Below are 21719 nucleotides of genomic sequence, written 5' to 3' on the forward strand. Positions count from 1 at the left end.
CCCGCCCACCGATACTGCCGCCGGACACGCCCCGCCCACCGATACTGCCGCCGGACACCACCCGCCCACCGATACTGCCGCCGGACACCACCCGCCCACCGATACTGCCGCCGGACACCACTCGCCCACTGATACTGCCGCCGGACCCCCCCGCCCACCGATACTGCCGCCGGACACGCACCGCCCACCGATACTGCCGCCGGACACCACCCGCCCACCGATACTGCCGCCGGACACCACCCGCCCACTGATACTGCCGCCGGACACGCCCCGCCCACCGTTACTGCCGCCGGACCCCCCCGCCCACCGATACTGCCGCCGGACACCACCCGCCCACTGATGCTGCCGCCGGACCCCCCCGCCCACCGATACTGCCGCCGGACACGCCCCGCCCACCGTTACTGCCGCCGGACCCCCCCGCCCACTGATACTGCCGCCGGACCCCCCCGCCCACCGATACTGCCGCCGGACACCACCCGCCCACTGATGCTGCCGCCGGACACGCCCCGCCCACCGATACTGCCGCCGGACCCCCCCGCCCACTGATGCTGCCGCCGGACCCCCCCGCCCACCGATACTGCCGCCGGACACGCCCCGCCCACCGATACTGCCGCCGGACACGCCCCGCCTACCGATGATGCCGCTGGACACGCCCCGCCCACTGATGCTGCCGGTTGCTCCTGCGCCTGACGTCACAATGCCCCGCTGCGGGATCAACCAACGAGGCCACAGAGGGAGGGAGGTGAGGAAGGATAAACAAGATCATCAGATCAAATGATGGACTAAAGCTTTATTGATCAAACTGTAATGTTCTCGATTATAATAAAAAACAATAATTGCACTAAGGCATCTGTCGAAAAGAGTGTTTTTCATATTCAGACGGACGTTTGTAAGAGTACCCACTCACTGTAGAAGTTGTCTGCCTGTATGTCTAGCCTGACGCCATTTTGTGCGTGTGTCGGTTCGGGTCTGCTGCTCTGTTCCTGACCGCTGCTGCTGTGTGAGGGTAAGGGTGAGTGAAAGACCGGGGTCACCTTGGATGGGGATGGCTGGGTTGGTGTCTCGACGACCACGCACGGTTGTTTTGTTAGCGTTTTGTGGCGGCGCAGTTTGCCACTGGAGGACTGCAGTTGGCGCGCCGCGGTTGCGCACATTGTAACCGGCCTGTAGTCGTCTTTGTGCGGCTGCCGGCAGGATCGATTGACAGTGGCGATTTGTGATGCGCTTAAAATTTTCTCCGTGTTGGTCAGTACAGTATTTTGGGAGCTTCGCAGTTTAGAAGTTTTTTTTCAGACTTGCAATGGAAATCGTTTCTGTTGTCCCTTCTAGAAGATAACTAAGCAATCGTATCTGTTCTGTTTGAAAATGAACAGCGATTTACATCAGTGTGCTGAGGTCGAATGACACGCAGTCATCTTTTCTGCAACCCTGCATATTGAGTATATATTCGACTACAATTATAATTGGTTATTTGACAGGTGAGCTTGAGTTTTACACGCAAACACGAGGAAATCTGCAGATGCTGGAATTTCAAGCAACACACATAAAAGTTGCTGGTGAACGCAGCAGGCCAGGCAACATCTCTAGGAAGAGGTACAGTCGGCGTTTCGGGCTGAGAGCCTTCGTCAGGACTAACTGAAAGAAGGGCTAGTAAGAGATTTGGGAGGGGGAGATCCAAAATGATAGGGGAACACAGGAGGGGGAGGGATGGAGCTAAGAGCTGGACAATTGATTAACAAAAGGGATATGAGAGGATCATGGGACAGGAGGCCTAGGGAGAGAGAAAAGGGGGGGGGGAACCCAGAGGATGGGACAGAGGGAGAAAAAGAATGTGTGTATATAAATAAATAACGGATGGGGTACGAGGGGGAGGTGGGGCATTAGCGGAAGTTTGAGAAGTCAATGTTCATGCCATCAAGTTGGAGGCTACCCAGACGGAATATAAGGTGTTGTTCCTCCAACCTGAGTGTGGCTTCATCTTTACAGTAGAGGAGGCCGTGGATAGACATGTCAGAATGGGAATGGGATGTGGAATTAAAATGTGTGGCCACTGGAAGATCCTGCTTTCTCTGGCAGACAGAGCGTAGGTGTTCAACGAAACAATCTCCCAGTCTCTGTCGTGTCTCGCCAAAATATAGAAGGCCACATCGGGAGCACTGGACGCAGTATATCACCCCAGCGGACTCACAGGTGAAGTGTCGCCTCACCTAGAAGGACTGTCTGGGGCTCTGAATGGTGGTAAGGGAGGAAGTGTAAGGGCATGTGTAGCACTTGTTCCGCTTGCAAGGATAAGTGCCAGGAGGGAGATCAATGGGGAGGGATGGAGGGACGAATCAAACTGTACAGCTCCTCCCTTGGAGGGTCAGACACCCTGAGCCAATAGGCTGGGAACAAGTGCTACACATGCCCTTACACTTCCTCCCTTACCGCCATTCAGGGCCCCAAACAGTCCTTCCAGGTGGGGCAACACTTCACCTGTGAGTTGACTGGGGTGATATACTGTGTCCGGTGCTCCCGATGTGGCCTTTTATATATTGGCAAGACCCGACGCAGACTGGGAGACTGCTTTGCTGAACATCTACGCTCTGTCTGCCAGAGAAAGCAGGATCTCCCAGTGGCCACACATTTTAATTCCACATCCCATTCCCATTCTGACATGTCTATCCACGGCCTCCTCTACTGCAAAGATGAAGCCACACTCAGGTTGGAGGAACAACACCTTATATTCCGTCTGGGTAGCCTCCAACCTGATGGCATGAACATCGACTTCTCTAACTTCCGCTAAGGCCCCACCTCCCCCTCGTACCCTGTTACTTATTTTTATGCACACATTCTTTCTCTCACTCTCCTTTTTCTCCCTCTGTCCCTCTGAATATACCTCTTGCCCGTCCTCTGGGTCCCCCCCCCCACCTTGTCTTTCTTCCTGGACCTCCTGACCCATCATCCTCTCGTATCCCCTTTTGCCTATCACCTGTCCAGCTCTTGGCTCTATCCCTCCCCCTCCTGTCTTCTCCTATCATTTTGGATCTCCCCCTCCCCCTCCAACTTTCAAATCCCTTGCTCACTCTTCCTTCAGTTAGTCCTGACGAAGGGTCTCGGCCTGAAACGTTGACTGCACCTCTTCCTACAGATGCTGCCTGGCCTGCTTCGTTCACCAGCAACTTTGATGTGTGTTGCTTGAATTTCCAGCATCCGCAGAATTCCTGTTGTTAGGCTGGTACTGAACTTATTTCCTGGCATAATTTACATAATATTTAATAATTTATGGTTTTATATTTCTATATCTATACTCTGTTATTGTTTGGTGCAACTGTAACGAAACCCAATTTCCCTCAGGATCAATAAAGTATGACTATGAATGGACAAGATAGTTGCGTAGGGAGCGATCCCTGTGGAAAGCGGGGGGGGAGGGGGAAGGGAAAGATGTGCTTAGTGGTGGGATCCCGTTGGAGGTGGCGGAAGTTACGGAGAATTATATTTTGGACCCCGGAGGCTGGTGGGGTGGTAGGTGAGGACAAGGGGAACCCTATTCCTAGTGGGGCAGCGAGAGGATGGAGTGAGAGCAGATGTGCGTGAAATGGGGGAGGTGCGTTTGCGAGCAGAGTTGATGCTGGAGGAAGGGAAGCCCCTTTCTTTAAAAAAGGAGGACATATCCCTCGTCCTGGAATGAAAAGCCTCATCCTGAGAGCAGATGCGGCGGAGACGGAGGAATTGCGAGAAGGGGATGGCATTTTTGCAAGAGACAAGGTGAGAAGAGAAATAGTCCAGAAAGCTGTGAGAGTCAGTAGGCTTATAGTAGACATCAGTGGATAAGCTGTCTCCAGAGATAGAGACAAAAAGATCTAGAAAGGGGAGGGAGGTGTCGGAAATGGACCAGGTAAACTTGAGGGCAGGGTGAAAGTTGGAGGCAAAGTTAATGAAGTCAACGAGCTCAGCATGCGTGCAGGAAGCAGCGCCAATGCAGTCGTTGATGTAGCGAAGGTTCCTGCACGCATGCTGAGCTCGTTGACTTCATTGACTTTGCCTCCAACTTTCACCCTGCCCTCAAGTTTACCTGTTCCATTACCGACACCTTCCTCACCTTTCTAGATCTTTTTGTCTCTATCTCTGGAGACAGCTAATCTACTGATGTCCACTGTAAGCCTACTGACTCTCACAGCTATCTGGACTATTCCTCTTCTCACTCTGTCTCTTGCAAAAATGCCATCCCCTTCTCGCAATTCCTCCGTCTCCGCCGCATCTGCTCTCAGGATGAGGCTTTTCATTCCAGGACGAGGGAGATGTCCTTTTTTAAAGAAAGGGGCTTCCCTTCCTCCAGCATCAACTCTGTTCTCAAACGCACCTCCCCCATTTCACGCACATCTGCTCTCACTCCATCCTCCCGCCACCCCACTAGGAATACGGTCCTCACCTACCACCCCACCAGCCTCCAGGGTCCAAAATATAATTCTCCGTAACTTCCGCCACCTCCAACGGGATCCCACCACTAAGCACATCTTTCCCTACCCCCCCCGCCCCCCGCTTTCCGCAGGGATCGCTCCCTACGCAACTATCTTGTCCATTCGTCTCCCCCCCGCCCATCCCTCCCCACTGATCTCTGTCCTGGCATTTATCCTTGCAAGCGGAACAAGTGCTACACATGCCCTTACATTTCGTCCCTTACCACCATTCAGGGCCCCAGACAGTCCTTCCAGGTGAGGCGACACTTCACCTGTGAGTTAGCTGGGTGATATACTGTGTCCGGTGCTCCCGATGTGGCCTTCTATATATTGGCGAGACCCGATGCAGACTGGGAGATCGTTTTGCTGAACACCTACGCTCTGTCCGCCAGAGAAAGCAGGATCTCCCAGTGGCCACACATTTTAATTTCACATCCCATTCCCTTTCTGATATGTCTATCCACGGCCTCCTCTGCTGTAAAGATGAAGCCACACTCAGGTTGGAGGAACAACACCTTATATTCCATCTGGGTAGCCTCCAACCTGATGGCATGAACATTGACTTCTCAAACTTCTGCTAATGCCCCACCTCCCCCTCGTACCCCATCCGTTATTTATTTATATGTACACATTCTTTCTCTCTCTCTCCTTTTTCTCCCTCTGTCCCTCTCACTATACCCCTTGCCCATCCTCTGGTTCCCCCCCCCTTTCTTTCTCCCCGGACCTCCTGTCCCATGATCCTCTCATATCCCCTTTGCCAATCACCTGTCCAGCTCTTGGCTCCATCCCTCCCCCTCCTGTCTTCTCCTATCATTTTGGATCTCCCCCTCCCACTCCCACTTTCAAATCTCTTACTAGCTCTTCCTTCAGTTAGTCCTGACGAAGGGTCTCGGCCTGAAACGTCGACTGTACCTCTTCCTAGAGATGCTGCCTGGCCTGCTGCGTTCACCAGCAACTTTGATGTGTGTTGCTTGAATTTCCAGCATCTGCAGATTTCCTTGTGTTTGAGAACTTTTGGATAGTGGGAGGAGGAACAGTGGCACTGGGAACACAGTCAGGGTAGAAACTTAGAACAATGGGATAAAACAAGTGGTACTGGATGAAGGGAGATAGCTGAGGATAGAGAATAATGCAAATCACATCTAAATAGGCAGCGATAAATGAAATCCGAAATACCGGAAAGAAAGCAAACTGAATACTTAAATTGAGATAAGGCTTGAATACTGCTATTTTGGTGACAAGTCCAGCAGGATGTGGTGTTATTCCTCGAGTCTGTTTTGCATCATTGCAGCAGTGTATGATTCCAAAGATTGAAATGATTCAGGGAGGGACAATTAATGTAGCAGGTAACTGATAGCTCAGAGTCACTTTTGTTGATTATGAGGTGTGCCGCAAAACAGTAATCCTGTCTGCTTGGTTTCCTCACCGAGTGGAGACCACATTATGGTCACTGAATATATAATAATTACTTCTTCCATGTTAGTGTTAAAATTATTCACTTTCTTGTTGTTCATTTCTTTAAGGAGCAAACACTAACATTGATGGTGGCTAATAATCAAGAGGAAGCATGACGGACATCAAGAACTTTTTGTATGCTTGGTGTGGAAAGCGCAAGCTTACGCCAAATTATGAAATCCGTGCAGCTGGTAACAAGAACAGACAGAAGTTTGTCTGTGAGGTATGACAGTTTTGTGTACTAGCTTGAATTTACAGCATTGAAAATTCGAGTTCAGTCTGAAACTGATTTTGTTTGCGGTACTGTTTTAGATGGGGAACAAATTATGTGGAAAATGATTATTTCTCTTGTGATAGCTTGATGTTTGAATTTTTTTATGACTACTTGAAAACTAGAGGGCACTGGTTTAAGGTGAGGGGGCGGAGGCTTAAATGAAATCTGGGGGGTGAATTATTCATGGTAATGGTATTTTTATGGAATAATGGTATTTGGTATGAGCTGGTGGAGACAGGAACAGCAAGTACTTTTAAGAAGCATCTTGACAGGTACTTGAATAAGCAGGGCATAGAGTAATATAGAATTTATAAAGGCAAGTTGGAATTTTGTAGATAAATGTGCTGATCACCATAGACACAATGATTAGAGGGCTCGTTTCTGTACAGTACTGCTGTATGACTGATTGGAAGGCAAGGTTTTAATAACAAATTGTGAATTTCCCTTTAGAAAAGATAAAGTGCTGGAAATACTTAATCAAATAACATGCAAAGATTGGCTCGCCTCTATAGACCATCCCCCAAGTAGATGCAAAAATAGATGCAAAAAATCCATTTAAGATCTCACCCATCTCTTTGGCTCCATGCATTGATGTCAGTGCTAATCTTCATGAGGACCAGTTTTGTGCCTTGCTATCCTTTTGCTCTTAATGTGTCCATAGAAGCTCTTGGGAGTTCCCTTCACCCTGTCTGCTAGAGCAACTTCACGTCTTCATTTAGCTCTTCTGATTTTGCCCATTAAGTGTTCTCTTGCATTTTTTATACTCAAATACATGATTTGTTCCTTGCTCGCTATAGCTGCTATTCACCACCACCTTCTTAACTTGGGCCTCAATATCTCTCGAAAATCAAGGTTCCCTAAGCCTGTTGGCCTTGCCTTTTATTCTGTCAGGAACATACAAACTGTATTCTCAAATTTTCACTTTTAAATGCCTCCCTCTTACTAGCACACCTTTGCCAGAATACAACCTGTCCCAATCCACACTTGCCAGATCTTTTCTAATATTAGCAAAATTGGCCTTTCTCCAATTAAGAATCTCAATCCAGGGAAGAAATTTATCCTACTTCATAATTTAACTAATGTATCTGAAGTGTTCCCCTACACATACTTCTATCACCTCCCCTATCTTTTGTCCAATAGGACTTCCAGTGACGCACTCTGTCTAGTTGTGACCACCATGTATAGATTAAGGAAATTTTCCTTTCCCATCCAGCCCTTTTCCAGTATGGAAGTCCCAGTCAATGCAAGTTAAAATCACTTATCACAACCTTGTTTCTTATCTGTGATCTCTCTACAAATTTGCTCATCCAAATCCTGCCAATTGGTGGATGGTCTATAATATAATCCCATTAATGTGATGCTCCCTTTCTTATTCCTCAGTTCAATTTATGGAGCTTCAGTAGATGAGCTCTCCAGTCTGTCCTGTCTGAGCATTGTCATGACATTTTCCCTGACATAATGCCACACTTCTACCCTTTAATCCCTCCCATTCTATCGTGCTTAAATCAATGGAACACCAGCACATTGAGCAGCCCATCCTGCCCCACTTTCAAACAGGTTTCACTAATGGCTATAATGTTATAGTTCCACATGCTCAATCACCTTACCTGCTGTTGGACTCCGGCCATATTATTTGCCAAGGGAAATCTCACTTGCAATTGTGGTTGTTGTGTACATCCCTCCCTCTGCCAACCCGTCGTCGGCGTGTAACATCATTTACACCGTCATAGCCAGATTACAAACCCAGCACCCGAGTGCCCTCATTACCATCTCGGGTGACTTCAACCATGTTACCATGGCTAGAACACTGCCCAACTTCACGCACAATGTGAGCTGCACGACCAGAGGGGAGAGGACTCTGGATTTGATGTATGCTAACGTTAAGGATGCATACAGCTTCTCTCCCCTCCCTCCATTGGGAAGGTCAGATCACAACCTGGTGCATCTAAAACCCTGCTACGTGCCTCTGGTGAAGAGTAAACCTGCAACCTCGAGGACAGTGAGGAACTGGTCAGAGGAGGCTTATGAGGCGCACCAGGGTTGTTTTGAGGTGACAGACTGGCAGGCACTCTGTGAGCCACATGGAAAGGATATTGATGGGCTCACAGAGTGCATCACTGATTACATCAACTTCTGTGTGGACTACAATGTTCCGACAAGAACTGTCCTTTGTCCCCCATGGCTTGTTATTTGAATAACAAAGGACATTAAGGACATCCTGAATGCTAAAAAGAGGGCGTTTAGAGATGGAAACAGGGAGGAGCTGAGGGCGATACAGAGGCACCTGAAAGCCAGGATCAGGGAGGCTAAAGACAGGTATAGGAGGAAGCTTGAGTGGACTCCAGCAGAACAACAGGAGAGAGGTCTGGAGTGGGTTAAGGACCATCACTGGGTTCCGGCAAACTAGCAACAGAGGAGCTGAAGGCAGTGTGGACAGGGCCAACGAACTTAAGCTGAACTTTAACAGATTTGACATTGTGGCCCCTGCCCATCCCCCACGAGTCATCTGTTGTCGGCCCCCAACCAACATATATTCCACTCTCCCTTCCTACCTCTCCTTACAGTTCCCCACCCTGCTTTCATGACTATACCCCTTCCCCACACGAAACCACCACGGGTGGGCTTTACAGCTGAACAGATGAGAAGACGTCTGAAACGTCTCAACCCAAGCAAGGCTGCAGCCCCGGATGGTGTCCACCAGGGTGCTCAAAGCCTGTGTCCCTCAGCTATGTGGAGTACTTCGCCATGCCTTCAACCTGAGCCTGAGTCTCCAGAGGGTTCCTGTGCTGTGGAAGACATCCTGCCTTGTCCCTGTGCCAAAGATGCCACGCCCCAGCGGCCTCAATGACTACAGACCAGTGGCATTGACCTCCCACATCATGAAGACCCTGGAGAGACTTGTTCTCGAGCTGCTCTGGCCTATGGTTAGGCCACACTTAGATCCCCTCCAGTTCGCCTACCAGCCCCGACTAGGATTTGAGGATGCCATCGTCTACCTGCTGAACCGTGTCTACACCCACCTGGACAAGCCAGCGAGCACTGTGAGGGTCATGTTTTTTGACTTCTCCAGTGCGTTCAGCACCATCCGCCCTGCTCTGCTGGGGGAGAAGCTGACAGCGATGCAGGTGGATGCTTTCCTGGTGTCATGGATTCTTGATTACCTGACTGGCAGAGCACAGTACGTGTGCTTGCAACACTGTGCGTCCGACAGAGTGATCAGCAGCACTGGGGCTCCACAGGGGACTGTCTTGTCTCCCTTTCTCTTCACCATTTACACCTCGGCCTTCAACTACTGCACAGAGTCTTGTCATCTTCAGAAGTTTTCTGATGACTCTGCCATAGTTGGATGCATCAGCAAGGGAGATGAGGCTGAGTACTGGGCTACGCTAGGAAACTTTTTTACATGGTATGAGCAGAATTATCTGCAGCTTAATGTGAAAAAGGCTAAGGAGCTGGTGGTAGACTTGAGGAGAGCTAAGGTACCGGTGACCCCTGTTTCCATCCCGGGGGTCAGTGTGGACATGGTGGAGGATTACAAATACCTGGGGATACGAATTGACAATAAACTGGACTGGTCAAAGAACACTGAGGCTGTCTACAAGAAGTGTCAGAGCCGTCTCTATTTCCTGAGGAGACTGAGGTCCTTTAACATCTGTCGGACGATGCTGATAATGTTCTATGAGTCATGTGGTGGCCAGTGCTATCATGTTTGCTGTTGTGTGCTGGGGCAGCAGTCTGAGGGTAGCAGACACCAACAGAATCAACAAACTCATTCGTAAGGCCAGTGATGTTGTGGGGATGGAACTGGATTCTCTGACGGTGGTGTCTGAAAAGAGGATGCTGTCTAAGTTGCATGCCATCTTGGTCAATGTCTCCCATCCACTACATAATGTACTGGGTGGGCACAGGAGTACATTCAGCCAGAGACTCATTCCACCGAGATGCAACACAGAGCGTCATAGGAAGTCATTCCTGCCAGTGGCCATCAAACTTTACAACTCCTCCCTTGGAGGGTCAGACACCCTGAGCCAATAGGCTGGTCCTGGACTTATTTCATAATTTACTGGCATAATTTACATATTATTATTTAACTATGTATGGTTTTATTACTATTTAATTATTTATGGTGCAATTTTAACGAAAACCAATTTCCCAGGATCAATAAAGTATGACTATGACTACAATACTCTGTGCATTGAAATAGACAACTAAGAATGTTAGTTCTATCATGCTCAACCTTTCGATTCCTGACTGTAGGTAGGCTGAACAACATCTTTCCCTCACAGCCACTTCTCTACCTTCTCCAACACTCTGGTTTCCATCCCCCTGCAACTCTGGTTTAACTCCCTACTGCAGAACTAGCAAACCTTTCTGCAAGGATATCAGTTCAGGTGCAAACTGTTCTGCCTGTACCGGTCCCACCTTTCCTGGAAGAGATCCAAAAATCCTACACTATCTCCTTAGCCATATGTTAAACTGTATTGTCTTCCCATTTCTGGCCTCATGACACGTGGCACAGGTAACAATCTCTGAACTCACTTTGCAGGACCTTGTCACCCCTCCTACCTTTGTCATTGGTACCCAGATGGAGCACAGCCTCTAGATACTCAGCCTCTCACTGGTGTGATCTTGATCCAAGATGTCCCTGGCACTGACACCTGAGAGGCAACAAACCATCCGAAGTTTTGTTCTTGTCCAGGGATCCTCATTTCTGTTCTCTAACCAGCAAATCCCTTTCACTACAGCTTGCCTTTTCTACAGCCGTCCCCCCCCGCCCCATGTTTCTGAGCCACAGAGCTAGAGACCTAATTGCAGTGTCTTTACACTGCTAGGTCATTCCCACACCCCCTCTTCCCCCCAACAGTATCTAAGGAGGTGTAAGTGTTATTGAAGGGAATGGCCACAGGGTTATTCTGCACCGGCTGCCTATTCCCTCTCCCCCTTCTGATGGTCATCCAGTTACCTGTGTAATGCACCTTGGGTATTAAAGCCAATTCTGTGTATCACTACCTCCCGATATGCCTTGTCGATCAGCCTCTCACCCTCCGAAACGATCTGTAGTTCATCCAGCTCCAATATGTTTAACAAGGTCTGTCAGAAGCTGCACCTGAATGCTCTTCTTGCAGCTGCAGTCATCAGGGACAGCAAAGGTCTCCAGTGTAGCTATAGCCTGTACTTCTTCCAGATGAAGCCTTTATGAGCCAAAGCTTGAACTCTCCACTATAACACGGGGCCACTCAAACAGTAGCAGCTCCCACAATGGCTGCTACACTTAAACCTAACTTTTTTTGGACCTTGCCAAGTATCTTAATTACACATAGTCCAATGTCTCTTAGTGATGTGTGGGGCTCGAATGCCCTGGATTCACACTGAAAACTTAATGCTTTTCCAAATTGAACTCTATCTACCTCATCTCAGCCCAATTCTACATCCTGCTAATGACTTGCCTATAATGACTTGCTGATAATGCCTATCACAACCTCTACACTATCCACGTGATGTGGTCTGTAGACATACTAATCCACTCCTGATTTCCCTGTCCAAGTCATTTATATAAATAAGGGGCGTGGGGCGAGTGGGTCCCAGAACAGAAACCTGCAGTACTCCACTCATCACCAATCTCCAGGCTGAATACATTCCGTCTATTACTACCCTCTGCCTTTTGTGGGCAAGCCAATTCTGAATCTAAACACGAGGAAATCTGCAGATGCTGGAATTTCAAGCAACACATATAAAAATTGCTGGTGAACGCAGCAGGCTAGGCTGCATCTATAGGAAGAGGTACAGTCGATGTTTACAAGGATAAGTGCCGGGAGGGAGATTGGTGGGGACAAATGGACAAGGGAGTCAGTGGGGTGGGGGGGGGGAGGGAAAGATGTGCTTAGTGGTGGGATCCTGTTGGAGGTGGCGGAAATTATGGAGATTTATATGTTGGACCCGGAGGCTGGTGGGGTGGTAGGTGAGGACAAGGGGAACCCTATTCCTACTGGGGTGGTGGGAGGATGGGGTGAGAGCAGATGTGCGTGAAGTGGGAGAGATGTGTTTGAGAGCAGAGTTATAAATCCACATAACCAAGTTTCCCTGGATCGCATGCCTCCTGACTTTCTGAATAACCCTATCATGGAGTACCTTGTCAAATGCCTTACAAAAAATTCCATGCACGCCACATGCTCTTATCTTCATCAATTTGTTTGGTTACTTCCATGAAGAATTCGATCAGGTCATGAGATGCAGCCTTCCCTTCACAAAACTATGACTTTGCTTCTTCAAATACTCTCAAATCCTGTCTCTAGGAATGCTTTCCAATAGATTACCCACCACTGGCGTAAGACCCACTGATCTATAATTCCTATGGTTATTCCTATTTACTTTCTTGGACAAAGAAGTAATATTTTTCTCTCCTCCAATCTTCTGATAATTTCTCCTGTGGCTAGTGAGGATGCAAAGGTATCGCAAAGGCATAGCTGTCTCATCCCTCGCTGTCCAGAGTAACCTGGTGCATAACTTATCCGGCCCCGGAGTCTTTCTAACTTAATGTTTAGCAAGGGTTCCCAGCATGTCCTCTTTCTTAATGTCCACATGTTCCAATGAATTAGCCTGTTTGATCATATTCATCAGGTCCTGCTCACTGGTGAATACTGAAGAAAAGCATTCATGAAAGACCTCTGCTACCTCCTCAGACTCGAGTTAGAGTTGCAGGGGAATGGGAACCAGAGTGCCAATTTACTCAACCTATGCCTGTAGCTCCAGTCCTTGAGTCCCAGCAACATCCATGTAAATTTTCTCTGCACTCCTTCAAGCTGATTGATATCTTTCCTGTAGGTAGATGACCTGAACTGCACACAGTACTCTAAATTTGACCTCACTAATGTCTTATACAATTCTTACTCAGTGCACAGATTAATGAAGGCCAGTGTGCCAAAAGCTGTTTTTCAAGCCTATCTTCCTGTGATGTCACTTTCAAGGAATTATAGTTCTGTATTCCCAAGTCCCCTTGTTGTACCTAACACCTAGGAGCCTGAGGCTTCACTATGTGCATTTTATCCTGGTTTGTCCTTCCAAAAGGTCACACCTTGCATGGCTGCATTAAATTACATCTCCAATTTTCAGTCCATTTCCCTCACTGGACCGGTTACTCTGCAAGGTTTGATAGCCCCAATAATCATAGACATGGGTTAATCGTTCAACACCTAACCTAGGCTGCAACTATCTGTCTGAGTCCCAAAGATTACCCTTTTTGTTTTTCTGGCCTCCTAGAATCCGGAGTCCTCTTTATTTCATGAAGACTGGTGCTGCTTTCATTTCTCCTGGTTATCTCTTGACTCTGGTCATTGTAGCTGCTATGGAAGTTCTTCACTGCTAATCACCAGGGCAGAGTTATTGCAGCTCATGGAGTTCAACTATACCACTTCTGTGATATTCCAGAAACTTCTCTTGACATGAATATTTGGATGGCAAGATGGGAGAGCCAGTACAAAGAATAATGAGTTTAAGGAAAGATTTGAATGCATCCTTCCAGATGAGCGAAGGGAAAGAAACCACGGCTGTATTCTTTCTACCTCTAAATTGTTTCTCTTTATCTGGAACTTTGTTTATGTTCACTATTCATCCATTAATCAATGGACATACATTGTGATCAGCACCTATTGCGGCTATAATGTCAGGACATAATATTTTGCCATAACCTGAGGACATACTTCTGTCTGGCCTAACTCATTTTGTGGATTTGGATCCCAGGCTAGTCTTGCTTATTTCTTGCTCAGTTATAAAACATTGTTGCTCTAATCCTTTCAGCAATTCACCTGTCAACTTAATTAGCCTGTCAATAGAAAGTCTCTTTGCTACAGGAAATTGGATCATACCTTTGAAGGCCCTGGGATGTAAACTTTTGTCAATGACCAGTAACTTGCATCTGTGGGTTCCTGCAGTATTAGAGCAGCCTAGCAAAGTCACACGATCTCTCGTTGTCTTATACCTTGTTAGCAATTCTGCATCTGCTGTTAGCGTTCTTCTTGGTGTACATCTCCAATACAAAGCAGTCTCATCAGCTCTGTACACTTGGTCAGGGCTTAATTTTTCATCGGAGACTAATTTGGCAAACTTGTCAACAAACTCTGCTGCTGCTTCCTTGTCTGCTGAACATTTTTCATCACACGCTGCACGAAATTGTAAGCCATGACGCTGCTTGAACTGATGAAGCCAGCCTTCACTATAGTCACACTCATAATCCAGCCCTAGTTCTTCATGAAACACTTTTGCTTGTTCCTTCACCATATCTCCAGATAGTTCAACACCTTCACTTACACGAAGGTTAAACCATATTATCAGCACTTTATCTAGTTCCGAACTTCTTCCGTCTTTCATTGTTTTTCTTACACGCATCTGTTTCTTTGAGCCACTATCAGCAAAAAAATGTAGCAGTTTTTCTTTCTGTTTCTTTATATCATACACTGTGGAAGAGCCAATGTTGTAGCACTCACACAAGCTTCTCACCAATACACCACTGTCCAATTTTTTCAAGAGTTCAACCTTATCTTTAATGGATAATGTGCGGTGTTTTCGCTTCACAGCGTGAGGTGCATTTCCTTTACTCACTGGGGCCATAATTGGGGCTAAAAAAAGAGCCAATGATATTAATAAATGCAGGAAAACAAGCAGGAGTCACCTGTCTGTGCTTACAAGAGCGTGCCAACACATGAACAGATCTAGCACAACCAAAGCAATGCACAGCAGGTTGGTATGGTGGCCCGGGAAATTTGAAATTACAGTTACGCAGAAGATTTGAAATCAGTGCTGGATTATCAAAGGAACCGGATTACAGGTAGTCGGATTACTGAAGGTCGACTGTAGTAATATTCAAAAAATTCTTAATAGGATTTATGGGGTAGTTATAGCAATAATCTTGCCCTTGTCTGTGGTGTCTAGAGCCTGGGGTCATGATTTCAAGAGGTTGGCCATTCTGGGTAAGCTTGAGACGGAACTTCTTTAACCAGCAAAGTGAGTCTTTGGAATTCTCCGCCTAACAGGATACTGGAGGCACAGCCACTGTGTTACAGGTTTTTATGCATTAAGGGAATCTGGGTATAGGTTTACAGAGGAAAGTAGCACTGAAGAAAAAGACCGATTGTCATCCAGTTGGAGCAGACATAATGCGTCCAACTCCCCCTTTTCACTACTGATGCTCATGCTTAATTGGACTTTTTAATTAAAATCAGAGTTGGTTGGTATCTCTGGAGATCTTGAGTGGAATATTAAGTTTCATACCCTAATATGGAGGAGGAGAAGATGGCAGCGTGACGGCAGCGCGTGCGGCCTCACCGGTGAATGATATCTGTAATCTATCAAGTAGGGGACCGTGCACAATTCTGATTTGATGGAGATGGACGTGAGAGTACGGAGGAACATCTGAAAAACTTCTGAAATGCCTGCTTCACTGCCGCTGCTACTGTGTGGTAACCGGAATCTCTGGAGCAGAAGGCCCTGAATCCTGGGCTTTGCTTGTTTCAGCGGCCAGGGCTAGGTTGAAGGCGCTCGGCAGAGGATGGCGCTCGGGAGGCTGTATCGGACGGGCTGGTTGGAGGCTCGAAGTTTTCGGAAGGACGGACTTGTGGTCGGCTGCTTCCAAGGCATCGGCAAGTTGACGGTGCCTGGAGGTTTATGGCAGGGAGTTTCTCCCTTTTGCCACCTGCTATCGGGGACTCGGGAGTTGATCAACTCGGGTACTTTGAGACTTTTTTTTTTACCATGCTCATGGTTTGTTCTTCATCAAATTATGGTATTGCTTTGCACTGCTGTAACTATATGTAATAATTATGTGGTTCTATCAGTGTTAGTCTTTGGTTTGTCCTGTTTTCTGTGATATCACTCCGGAGAAACATTGTATCATTTCTTAATGCAGGTATGCATTTCTAAATGACAATAAAAGAGGACCGAGTGTTCTCATAATCTAAATCTAATACCAGCAGTTAGTTGCTGTAAGTAGTATTATTAGCTTATTAGGGAGAGTGAACAGGAGATAGAGAGAAGCTACAGGGAGTTAGTCACCCCGAGGCTGCAGGAGTTAGGTAAGTGGGTGACGGTCAGGGGAGCGCTCAGATAGTAGGGAGCACCCCTGTAGCCATCCCCCTCAGTAATCATTATCTCGTTTTGCATGTGGTTGAGGGGGATGACCTGTCAGAGGACGACCACGGTGATTGGGTTTCTGGCACTGAGCCTGGTTCCGTGGTGCAGAAGCGAGGAATGTGGTAATCATAGGGGATTCCATAGTGAGGGGAACAGACAGGAGGTTCTGTCAGCCTGATAGAGGTACTCGTGTGGTGCATTGCCTCCCAGGTGCCAGGGTATGGGATGTTTTGGGTTGGGTGCAAAATATTCTGAAGAGAGAGGGTGAACAGCCAGAAGTCTTTGTTCACGTTGATACCAATGACATGGGTAGATAAAGGGAGGAGGTCCTGAAGAGAGAATTCAGGGAGTTAGGTAGGAAGCTGAAAAGCAGGACCTCTAGGGCAGTAATCTCAGGGTTGCTGCCTGTGCCATGTGCTAGCAAGTGCAAGAATAGCATGACCAGTCGTATTCATGTGTGGCCGAGAGACTGGTGTAGGGGGCAAGGCTTCAGATTCCTGGATCATTGGGGTCTCTTCTGGGGGAGGTACGACCTGTACAAAAAGGATGGGTTACACTGAACCCAAAGGGGTCCAGTATCCTAGCGGGCACATTTAATAGAGCTGTTAGGGAGGGTTTAAACTAATTTGGCAGGGGGATGGGAACTGGAGTGATAGGGTTGAGGAAGGGGAAAACAGAAATAAATCAAAGACAGCATGCAACAGAGATTATAGAAAGAACAGTCAGGAGATGAGGCTTAGTCACAGCCAGTGGCATGAGTTACTGGGCAATATAGGAGTGGTACAGTTAAAACAGAAAGCAACAAATACTGGACTGAAAGTGTTATATTTGAATGCACGCAGCATAAGGAATAAAATGGACGATCTTGAAGTTCAGCTACAGATTGGCAAGTTGACATTGTGGCCATCTCTGAAAGTTGGCTAAAGGATGGCTGCCATTGGGAGCTGAACGTCCAAGGATATATGGTGTATTCGGAGAGATAGGTTAATAGATGGAGGGGGTGGTGTGGCTCTGAGAAATAAAAGTTAAATCATTAGAAAGAGATGACATAGGATTGGAATGTGTAGAGTCTCTATGGGTTGAGTTTAGAAATGGCAAGGGTAAAAGGACCCTAATGGCAGTTGTATGCAGACCTCCAAACAGCAGCCGGGATGTGGATTACAAATTACAGCGGGAGATAGAAAAGGCGTGTCAGAAAGGCAATGTAATGTTAGTCGTTGGGGATTTCAACATGAAAGTGGATAGGGAAAACCAGGCCAGGACTGGACCTCGAGAGAGAATTTGTAGAATGTCTAAGGCAGTGGTCCCCAACCACTGGGCTGCAGACCAGTACCGGGCCGTGAGGAAACGACATGATTTGGCAGTATGAAATGATACAAGTCAGCTGCACCTTTCCTCACTCCCCGTCACGCCCACTGTTGAACTTGAATGCACGCGAGTTCATCAGTCGGTCATTAACCTACAACTACTCGATGAGTGAAAAGCAAACATTGCTTGAGAGTTTCTTTGGAAGAGGTGGTAGGGGAAAAAGGCCTAACGATGATGATAACACAGAGACAGCTGAGGCCGAGACTGCAAAAAAAAAGAAAGCTTCCTTCAACAGAAAGTACAACGAGTTGTACATATAATATGGCATTAATGCAACTGGTGACTCACACGCTCCAAGCCCCCTGTGTGTGATATGTGGAGACAAGCTGTCTAATGAGGCAATGAAACCCTCAAAACTGCTTCGGCACCTTGAGTCCAAGAACCCTGAACTTAAAGACAAACCTGTTGAGTTTTTTGAGCGGAAAAAAACGTGAGCAAGCGGGACAGAAGCAAGTGCTGAGAGTCACCACCTCCACAAATACTGCTGCTCTTAGAGCATCGTACTTAGTGGCTAGCCGTATTGCTAAGGCTAAGAAGCCTTTCACTGTTGGTGAAGAATTGACTCTGCCTGCTGCCAAGGACGTGCCGTGAACTGTTGGGAGAAGCTGCAGCTAACAAAATGGCACAGGTTTCTCTTGCAGCTACCACAGTTTCAAGGAGAATCGACGACATAGTGGAGGACATTGAAGCACAGCTGTTGGAACGGCTTAACGAATCACCATGGTATGCTATCCAGGTCGACAAGTCTACCGATGTCAACAACAAGGCAATATGTGTGATATATATTTCAAGATGATGTGCACGAGGATATGTTGTGTGCACTGCCGCTGCCAACTAACACAACTGGGGCAGGACTATTCAAGTCTTTGAATGACTACATGTCAGGCAAACTGGATTGGTCATTCTGTGTTGGACTGTGCACAGATGGGGCTGCAGCTATGACTGGACGGCTGTCTGGTTTCACTACCCGAGTCAAAGAGGTTGCTCCTGAATGCCAGTTTACATATATTAAATTCATTAGATAAGCCCTTTTAGAAACAAAATTGAGTGTATTAGCCACTTATAAGTGACACATAGTTGACTTATCATCTATATTCCGTTTGTGATTAACACGTCCCCCCTCCCTGGTCGGCCGGTCCGCAAGAATATTGTATTAAACTGGTCTGCGGTGCAAAAAAGGTTGGTGACCCCTGGTCTAAGGGATGGCTTTTAGAACAGCTTGTTGAGCCCACCAGGGGATTGGCTGTGCTGGATTGGGTGTTGTGCAATAATCCGGAGGTGAGAAGTGAGCTTAGGGTTAAGGAACCCTCAGGAAACAGTGATCACAATATGATCGAGTTCACATTGAAATTTGAGAGGAAAAAAATAAAATCCAATTTGTCGCTTTTTCAGTGGAATAAAGGAAATTACAATGGCATGAGATGGGAACTGGCCAAAGTTGACTAAGGACAGCAGAGCAGCAATGGCTGGAGTTTCTGCGAAAATTGAAGGAAGTGCAATACAGATACATTCCAAATAAGAAGAAATTTTCAAAGGGAAGAAGGGCACTACTATGGCTGATAAGTGAAGTCAGAGGCAAAGTAAAAGCAGAAGAGAGGGCATACAAGGAAACCAGAGCTAGTGGGAGGATTGGGAAGCTTCTACAAACTTGCAGAAGGAAACTAAGAAGGTCATTAGGAAGGAAAAGATGAATTATGAAAGGAAGCTGGTGACTAATATCAAAAAAGATACTGAAAACTTTTTTAAGTATATAGAAAGTAAAAGAGAGTCAGGGGTAGATATAGGACTAATACAAAATGACACTGGAGATATTGTAATGAGAGATGCAGAGATGGCAGAAGAACTAATGGGTATTTTGCATCAGTCTTCACAGTGGAAGACATCTGCAGTATACCGGACATTCAAGAGTGTCAGGGAAGTGAAGTTTGTACAGTGAAAATTATGACTGAGAAGGTGCTCAGGAAGCTTAATGGTCTGAGGGTGGATAAATCTCCTGGACCTGATGGAATGTATCCTCGGGTTCTGAAGGAAGTAGCTGAAGAGATTGCGGAGGCATTAACGATGATCTTTCAAGAATCAATAGATTCTGGCATTGTACAGGATGGCTGGAAAATTGTAAATGTTACTCCACTATTTAAGAAGGGTGGGAGGCGGCTGAAAGGAAACGATAGATCTGTTAGCCTGACATCAGTGGTTGGGAAGTTGTTGGAATCGATTGTTAGGGATGAGATTACAAGAGTACCTGGAGGCACATGACAAGATAGGCCAAAGCCAGCATTGTTTCCTGAAAGGAAAATCCTGCCTGACAAACCTACTGCAATTCTTTGAGGAAATTACAAGCAGGGTAGACAAAGGAGATGCAGTTGAAGTGGTGTATTTGGATTTTCAGAAGGGCTTTGACAAGGTGCCGCACATGAGGCTGCTTAGCAAGATAAGAGCCCATGGAATTACAGGGAAGTTACTAGTATGGGTGGAGCATTGGCTGATGGGCAGAAAACAGAGAGTGGGAATAAGGAGATCCTATTCTGGTTGGCTGCAGGTTACCAGTGGATTTCCACAGAGGTCAGTGTTGGCACTGCTGCTTTTTACAATGTATGTCAATTATTTGGACTATGGTATTAATGAATTTGTGGCTAAGTTTGTCGATGATACAAAGATAGGTGGAGGAGCGGGTAGTGTTGAGGAAATGGAGAGCCTGCAGAGAGACTTAGATAGTTTAGGGGAATGGGCAAACAAGTGGCAAATGAAATACAATGTCGGAAAGTGTACGGTCATGCACTTTGGTGGAAGAAATAAATGGGTAGACTATTATTTAGATGGAGAGAGAATTCAAAATGCAGAGATGCAAAGAGACTTGGGAATCCTTGTGCAGGATACCCTAAAGGTTAACCTCCAGGTTGAGTCCGTGGTGAAGAAGGCAAATGCAATGTTGGCATTCATTTCTAGAGGTATAGAATATAAGAGCAGGGATGTGATGTCTCATGAGACCACACGGAATATTGTGTGCAGTTTTGGGCTCCTTATTTTGGAAAGAATATACTGACATTGGAGAGGGTTCAGAGAAGATTCACGAGAATGATTCCAGGAATGAAAGGGTTACAATATGAGGAACGTCTGGCCACTCAAGCTGTATTCCCCGGAGTTCAGGAGAATGAGGGGGAATCTCATAGAAACATTCCGAATGTTAAAAGGCCTGAACAGATTAGATATGGCAACATTATTTCCCATGGTAGGGGACTCTAGGACAAGAGGATTGAAGAACGTCCATTTAGAACTGAGATACGGAGAAATTACTTTAGTCAGAGGGTGGTAAATCTGTGGAATTTGTTGCCACGAGCGGCTGTGGAGGCCAAGTCATTGGGTGCATTTAAGGCAGAGATAGATAGGTTCTTGTTTAGCCAGGGCATCAAAGGGTATGGGGTGAAGGCAAGGGGAGTGGGGATGACTGGAAGAATTGGATCAGCCCATGATTGAATGGCGGAGTTGACTTGATGGGCCGAATGGCCTCCTGCTCCTATAGCTTATGGTCTATGGTATACACTATTACTGTTTTCAATGGACAGATACAAAAAAGGCATGAGGAAAAGCAAATCTTTACCTGTTCATCCATCAGACTTTTTTTCTCTTAGGTGCGAGTAGATGGATTTAATTACACTGGTATGGGAAATTCTACCAGCAAGAAGGATGCCCAGACAAATGCTGCTCGAGATTTCGTTAATTACCTGGTTAGGGCTGGAGAGATGAAAGCAGAAGAAGTTCCCAGTCTGAAGGTGAGTACATTTTGACTAACTCTTCCTTTTCCATATAGAGTTTGTGTTTAAAAAATGAGTGAAACAGACATTTAGAACTTAATGTATGTTTTCTGTGTTTGCCCTCTGTTGTAGAAGCAACTCTGAATGATACTAAATTTTAGAATATAGGTAATATAAAGAAAATCAATGTTTTAATTTCTGTCAGCCATTAAGATACTTCTACCTATTATTTTTCCTTCAACTTGTATATTTTGATAGAAAGTATATTACAGTAGAATTTCTGAGCTTGTTTTTACCTGAACTTAATAT

The 21719-nt window shown here is 46.6% G+C and overlaps 1 protein-coding gene across 2 annotated transcripts in view; it reads left to right on the forward strand.

Moving 5' to 3' along the window:
• Positions 1–722: 722 nt before the first annotated feature.
• The window catches only part of dhx9 (DEAH (Asp-Glu-Ala-His) box helicase 9), a 93070-nt gene continuing 72073 nt past the window's right edge, over positions 723–21719 (forward strand). Inside the window, exons 1-3 of one of the 2 annotated variants that reach the window (XM_063064042.1) lie at positions 723–1012; positions 5963–6117; positions 21288–21428. In XM_063064042.1, the coding sequence (XP_062920112.1) occupies positions 6007–6117; positions 21288–21428 (252 nt within the window). In that variant the 5' untranslated portion in view covers positions 723–1012; positions 5963–6006. The remainder of the gene's footprint in view (positions 1013–5962; positions 6118–21287; positions 21429–21719) is intronic. The other variant, XM_063064041.1, reaches the window with a different exon arrangement.

Source organism: Mobula hypostoma, chromosome 12, assembly GCF_963921235.1.
Source record: "Mobula hypostoma chromosome 12, sMobHyp1.1, whole genome shotgun sequence".
NCBI lineage: Eukaryota > Metazoa > Chordata > Chondrichthyes > Myliobatiformes > Myliobatidae > Mobula > Mobula hypostoma.